At 34.2% G+C, this 7,498-nt stretch overlaps 1 protein-coding gene across 1 annotated transcript; it reads right to left on the reverse strand.

The window, feature by feature from the left end:
- Nucleotides 1-391: 391 nt before the first annotated feature.
- On the reverse strand, nucleotides 392-6,648 carry LOC120196234 (transcription factor TCP2-like). The gene is made up of 4 exons (XM_039198079.1): nucleotides 6,581-6,648; nucleotides 4,720-4,879; nucleotides 2,689-4,422; nucleotides 392-424 (listed from the first exon to the last, which is right to left on the reverse strand). Exon 3 carries the CDS (start codon nucleotides 4,091-4,093, stop codon nucleotides 2,732-2,734), a length of 1,362 nt encoding a protein of 453 aa, XP_039054010.1. The 5' UTR covers nucleotides 4,094-4,422; nucleotides 4,720-4,879; nucleotides 6,581-6,648; the 3' UTR covers nucleotides 392-424; nucleotides 2,689-2,731.
- Between the last annotated feature and the right edge of the window lie 850 nt (nucleotides 6,649-7,498).

The following is a 7,498-nucleotide window of genomic DNA, read 5'->3' on the forward strand; positions in this document are numbered from 1 at the left end:
ACTGTATCATATGGAATTAAAATGTTATAAAATTAAAGGGTCCAAAACACAAATTATCAATTTTAAGAGACCAATTACCTTGGTTGTCCCTGCTCCCAAATTAGCACAAGATAATCTCACCAAGGTCCAATGCATATATTAAATAATTAACTAAATAATGAAGCTTGAAAACAATATGCGGAATCCGTTAACGCATGCCTAAGATCGATTGGCTTACAATTCAAAGGCAAAAACTCAGCATGCAAAATTTACAGGCATAGATAAATTATATCCCAATACCCCAAAGCCAGCAGAGCAGAATCATGGCTTCAAAATGGATAAAACCAGAAACAGTAACAATTATAAAGGTATCCCATCACCCAATGCAGGGGAAGGAATGCAGGGGAAGGAAATGCATACACTCACTGCTTCCTTCTTCTCTTTTCTACATCCAAAAAATTTGAAGCTTAAATTAGCACTTGTGCTTCAAACAGGAAACATAAAACAACTGCAATTTTTTTTTTTTTTTTGCACAACAGCGAGCAATGCTGGAAAGCTGAAATAAGATGGTTACATTTTGGAATTCTTCAAGAATTAACACTAACAAGTTTCACAACAAGTTTTTCCATTTTCCCAAGAATTTTAGCTTTGCCTGAACAAGCCAAAACAGTAAATTCTGAGGGTGAAATCTAGAGCCATAGTCATTGCAGTACGCATACTATCATCAAGAAAAGTAGAAACATATTTGCTGAAAATCCAGTTAGATTTTAAGGCCCTACAACTGCCTAAAATATTGTTCAAAGCTACAAAACACAACACCAAAAGGGAATCTATGGTCTTCTATTTCAAGATGCAACATCACTTCTTTTCTTTCTCCTTACAGAAAATAGCCGATCACAAGCTCAGCTTAAATCATCATTATTTAAAAAATAAAAAATAAACCCTACCTAGAACTCTATGTTGCGAAAGCTCTCCTTCTTGATCAAGGAAATTCTTAAACAAAGAGGCAAACGGTGGCACCAATTTAAAGAATTCATAAGCATACCTTTTTTATAAGTCGCAATTAATATTTTAAAATAAAAAACTTACTTTTATTTTTACTTTTTTCAAAACCCTTTTATCCCACTATTGTTTACTTGCGTAGCTATTTTATGGCATCCATTATAAACAGGAGTACACCAACAACTCCAAGGATGGTTGGACGTTTATTGTCAAATGATTAAAAATATTTAAAACAAATATTAATTTATAATCAATTTAACTTAATAAAAAAATTATGAGAACTGTGGGTGTGCCGCAGAAATAAGCAGCAGTAGTTAAACTATCTTAAGTTTCATTCCATCGCCATCCTCATTTCTGTTTTCCATAAACCTAATATTAGTACGGATAATATTTTACATTTTATTCCTACAATTTACACTTAAATCTTTAATGATATTTAAAAAAAAAGTTTGCAGATAATTGATAATAGATTTAGTCTCGAAAATTTAAAAATAAATATGATCCAACACAATTATATTTAATTATTTTAAGCTTTTCATATATCTAAAAGATTGAATCTCGTATGAACATATATATCCTATACAAATATTAGTCAGATTAAATAAAAATAACTTGTAAAACTTAAATTTCCATGTGAATAATCACTGCAATTTACCTTTCACAGTTTCCGGTTTCTTTGGCAATTGTGTATGTGGTGAATTCCCTAAGTTCTACAATAAGCCTATTAGAAAAGGTTCTTTGTTACTGAGATCTTTTCTAATATGAAACTTATGACTGTTGTCACATGTTAGTTATAATATTATGAAAGTTTGGTAATTAGTTCTTATCATTGATTTTTTGTCATTATTGATTTTGATTTGATGTTTTTTGATACATCATACAAATTTAATTATACCTTAGATTGAATAATATATATATATATTGGAGGTCAAATGAATCAAATTATCATTTATTTTTTATTTTTTAAGCTCATTTCTTTAATTATTTTTCTCTATATTTTAGCAATTTTCACTGTAAGAACAGTGACAACTCATTTTTAATAATATATAAATATATTAAAACCTGGCCTTATCCTTGCAAAACCGAGAAAAAAACACTTACCTTGGAACTAACCTTTGGTCTTGAAGTTTGATAGCTCGAGGCCTTATGTGCATGGCGATTTCCTCTCTTTTTTCAAATCTACTCTACTGTTTATCATGTAGAAACTTCAACTAATAAAAAAACCTGACATTCTAGCCGATCCATTGCCATGCGGTGCAGTTAAGGTTAACAAAGTCACACCTTATTTGAAATTTATAAACTTTAAGTGTTCTAATTCAGTGCCCAGTAAGGCCTGGCCACCATGAAACTAACACCTGGCATAGGTTCATATATGTCAGGGAGAAGGGAACCAGGAAGAAGAGAACAGACGAGGAGACAACCAGCCGATCCTTGGTCACAACAACCTATGCAGGAATCGTGACAAAACACGAATATAATACTGTCCCCAATGCCAGATTTCTTTTCAGAAACCAAAAAAATTGATTGGTTCATGGTACTATGCAAGAAAAAAATTAAATTAAAAATATATAGTTAAACAGGCACAAAAATATTGAAGCTAATTAGGAAAACTAAAGCAAGGAAGATAGATTTGAATGTCAAATACTACTACTAATCGTAAAGAACTTCAATTAAATGAAAGTGTTGTCTGTTGAATGTTGAGTTTACCAGGGAAAATATGGGGCAAGAGGGAACGTTTCCGGTAAACTGTTTAGTTCTTTCCTTTTCCTTTCTGATCTGAGCTCCTGCTTCCCTCCCCGTAGCAGAGCTGCAAGCGGCCGTCTAGTCCAGCTGGGAACTGGTCGTGGTTATGGTTCTCCACCGGTGGTGTGCCAGTGTGGAAGGATGGTGATCCGTCTATGGAAGAATACCTCTGGAGGTGATGAGGGAAAAAGGAAGGAAAATTGGACTGAAGGCCCCCCCTATTGTAACCAGCAAGGCCAGAAGAGATTGTGAAGTTGAGGTTGTAGTCACCCCCTGGCACCGCTTGTGTTTTTGCCACCGGGATCAGATGATCAGTATTGGGAACAAACGAAAAATGCTGCAACTCTTGATGGTTTTCACCCGACACAGTGAATGGTGGTATTAATAGTTGTTGGGGCAAAGGGTTTCCTAGTTGGATTTGTCCAGGAAAACCTACCGAATTGTTTCTTGAAGAAGAAGAAGGTCCGAGGAGCCCCGTTGTGAAGTGATCCATTTGAGTGACAGGCCACAGCCTGGGGTATTGATGAGCTGAAGCTGCAGGACTAGTGCCATTGTTGCTGACACTGACAGTACCGCAGGTGAGTAACTCGGTGAAGGAAGAGTTTTGAGAAATGGGGTTCACATTTTGTTGATGAGGAATGGGTGACTTTTGCTCTTTCTCCTTTTCTTTTGCTGCTCTTTCCTTTGCTCGTTCCCGGGCCTTTACACGGTTCACGCGGATCTCGGACCTCGGAAGGGATAAAGCCGAGTTCGTACTCGTCTCAGACGAGCTACTGCAAGCTGATTTGGACAAAGAAAGTTGCTGTTGACTTTGGTTTTGTTGGTAGTTATTTGGTTCACCATTTAACTCGACATCAGCCGAGTCAAATCCTTGTTCAGTTCCCACACTTGCTCTTTTCTCATCACTTAATTGCTTTGGGGTATCAGGAAATGAAGTGTTAAGTGAAGGAAGCTCCAAGATTGCATCAGCAGCTTCTTTAATTAGCCACTCTATTGCATTACTAGGCTGATCATACCCCAACCGATCTTGTAGATCATAGAACTGTATAGCTGTGGTCACAGATAACCTCACCCTCCTGTCTCTTAACCCTTTTGAAGTCCAAACCTTACTGTGCCGATCTTTGCCACCCGAGGCTCGAGAAACCCTAATAATTCTCGATGAATGGTGCCAACCTCGAAGCCTGTTAACATCGGCTAGACCATCAACTCCACCGCCATTTGCACTAGCCCTTTTGATGAGCGCTCTATCTTCTTTATCATCAGGGTATTTGTCACCGCCTTTCTGAACTATCTTGCTTGACTCACTTCTCCCACCATTACCAATTCTTGACAACTTAGAAGCTTGTGTCTGAATCTCATCTACCTCCATTCCACTTTCATTCCTTTCTCACAAACCCCCTCTTACCTTTTCTTTTATTGTTTGTTTCACTCGTAAAGAGAGAGAAAATCTGGGATTTTGGAGAAATGTTAGAGAAAGTGAACTAGGAGTTTAAGCGACCATACGAAGGTGGGGCTGAAATGTCCCACGCATTGATGACGATTACACAGACAGTACTTCAGCTCTATGTATAGTGATAAAAGGCCTTTCTTTACTCTTCGATATATCACGGTCCAAGTCAGGAGGGGCTAGCCTTCCCCCCTTCTCGTTTAAACTTTTTGCAGCTTCAAAAGCATATCCTGAAAAATGGCACCCACAATCTGCAAGAAAAAGAAACGAAAAGTTATGAATTTTAGATAAAAGGTAAAATAATTAATCGATCTTCAGAATATGCATTTCACAAACTCATTGGCCATTTCACACACGCTAGCTGAAGTCTAGAGGCCTGAAACCTTGAGCTGAGAGGTATATGAATCTGACATTTTGTTGTTTATACGTACTTAAGTAACCAAAAGAGAAAAACAAAACCCAAAGTCCTTTTTTTTTCCTTTCAAAAAACAATAAATCCCTTTAACAAAAGTTGAAACAGAAAGCTCTCCTTGCCGCTACAATATAACCTTGAATCTGAGAAAGAAACCCTCTTTTTGTGCTTCACAATTAAGCTAAAGGAAAGCAATAATTGCTTGCTGTATGTTAGATGCCGATCTGAAGCCAGCCCTCCCCCCTCCTTTCTCTTCCTTGAATTATTTAAAAACCTTTTCTTTTTTGCAGCTGAACCTAAAAATGGCAGACACCAACACCAGAAGCAATGTTTATCCTAATAAAAGTACTATTAAATGACACTCCCCATTAATAAATCAGCTGTTTCTCAAATTACCAACAAGTTCAGAGCTGTTTCTGGAGTTACCAACAAAGGATAAAAACTCTCTTTTTTTCAAAAAGCCAAAGAGGAAAAAAAAAAAGGTTCTCGTAATCGTCTTTCGGTTAGGTTTTGAAATTGGGCTTTGACTTGAAAAATGTGGATTGGAGTCGTCACCGATCATTTTAAAACGAATTTAAGTGAGTCGGACACCATCTTACCTGATCTGCGTTTTTACGAGAAATGTGTCGGATTCGGGAGTCGGTTACGGTCAAGGAAGGATTAGCACCCTTGAACCTCCCTTTCGGTACCAATTAATTTACCGGTTGTCTTAGTTGCGAAAATTCAAAATTAAAATTAAAATTTAACAGACCCGATTCAAATTACTTACAATTGATTGATTTGAATACCCTTAAAAGATAAAAAAACGTTTAACTAATAGCGGAGTATAAAATCGAATTAGGATAGCAAGTGTGCAAACGTGAGAATAATAAATAAAACAAGAAAAAATGAAAAATAACAAAACACGTAAAAATAATAAAAATAAATAAAAATAAACAAAATGAATAAAATATTAAAAAAATAAAGATACAGATAAAGGAAAAATATTAATGGAGTAAAAAAATAAAAAAAGTAAAATAAATTAAAAAAGAATAAAAATAATGTATACATAAAAAATAGTATTTACTAAAACAAATAAAAATAATAAATGTATAATACTAAGTAAAACAAATAAAAAATAAAGATATACATGATATTAAAAAAATAGAAAAAATTAAAATAAAGTAAAAATATAATATATATAAATAAATAAAAACAAAAAATAAAATATTAAGAAAATATATATATATAAACATAAAAAATATAATATTATGAAAAAATATATATGCATAGTAAATAGAGAAAAATTAATATATATATATATATATATATATATATATATAATGATATAAGATATATATAATAATATAATATAAATAAAAAAAAGAATATAGTAAATAAATAAAAAATATAATTAAAAGTATATATATAGGGGACGAAATTAATATAAAAGTAAAATTAAAAGGTAAATTTCAAGGTAAATTAAAGATTAAGATTTACTTAGGGAGAATATTAAATACTTTAAAAAATGAACATGCCTCGGGAGTAGATCTAGCGAGAGTAGATCTAGGTTCGAAACTTCGAAATCTCACCCCTTTTTGGTCATCGGCGCAACTCACGCTTTGAGTTATTCAAACCAAATCTCAAGAAAAATAACATACACATACGAGAAATGAACGAATCAATGTAAAAAAGATGTTACCTTTTATTTCATTTTCATATCGTTTACAATAGCTTTGCCTTTGTATTTTTTCGTGTTTTCCTCTATATCTTGTATGTAAATCATTGTGTTACAAATTAGAAGGATTACATGTATTTATAGTGAAAAAAAACTAACTATTTTTAGAATTCTATTAACAATAGAATCCTAATGCAACTAGACTCCTTACTCGGTTGTTGTACGTTTGTTAATGTGGTTGTTGCTTTAAAAGATATGATGGTGGAAGAGTCTTCTTAGGAGATGAACTCTTGTTAATTCTATCTTTTAAGAAAATTGATGTCTACAAAATTATGTTCACTTTGAACAACGTTGGTTGTTGTTAGAGGAGTCGAGTTCTCAGACAACTCGTTTTGATTATTGCCCCCCCCCCCCCTTCTCTGTTGGTTGTTGTTAGAGGAGTCGAGTTCTCAGACAACTCGTTTTGATTATTGCCCCCCCCCCCTTCTCTCTCTTGTTTTGGTTTCCCTTCACTGATTGAAGTGAAGAATGATGTTTTATATAATCCAAAGCTACACAACAGATCTGCAAGTCTTCCACTGATGCTTTGAATAAATTAGCTTCACTTGTAAACAGATCGGTTACCTGCACCAACAAAAACAAATAAGAGCTCCTGAGATATTGGATTCTCAATAAATGTGACTGCTGTATGAATTCCCATCTCGAATTAAATCCTGGAACCTTTTTATATCTGTATTTTTCAGCTCATTTAACGGATGAGCACTTTAGATCAGCTCTCTTAAATCCCAAAACAAGCTAGAAGAGGTTTCATTTTACACCATGGGAAAACAAGCTTTACAGTTTACAAAACCAAGCTTTCTTCTTCTTTTTCCTTAAAAACAAGCAACCTAAAGGGGATTTAAACACCCAAAGAAACAAGATTACTGTTAACTACATAGATAAAGCGACAGGAACAAACAATGAACCTTGAAGGTTGCCAGCAGATTTTTCCTTGGTCATATCTCCCATTTAGCTCCCTAGAAAGTAATGAACCAAAGAAAAGTATCAATTAGTAAGCAAAAGCTAATTAATTAATTCACTTGAATGAATCTTCATACCATAAAAAGGATTTATTACATCAAAGAATAACTTACAGCAAAGCTAGGGTTGAGATGTTTTGTTAGACAAAAATTGGAACATGAAAATTCCAAGGAAATGGGAAGTGGTAAGTAAAGAAGGGGAGGAGATACTAGGAAGTCGAGGGTGTTACCGTTGTGAA

The sequence above is a fragment of the Hibiscus syriacus genome, unplaced genomic scaffold (genome assembly GCF_006381635.1).
Source record: "Hibiscus syriacus cultivar Baekdansim isolate YM2019G1 unplaced genomic scaffold, ASM638163v2 tig00117032_pilon, whole genome shotgun sequence".
In the NCBI taxonomy this organism is placed as follows: Eukaryota; Viridiplantae; Streptophyta; class Magnoliopsida; order Malvales; family Malvaceae; genus Hibiscus; species Hibiscus syriacus.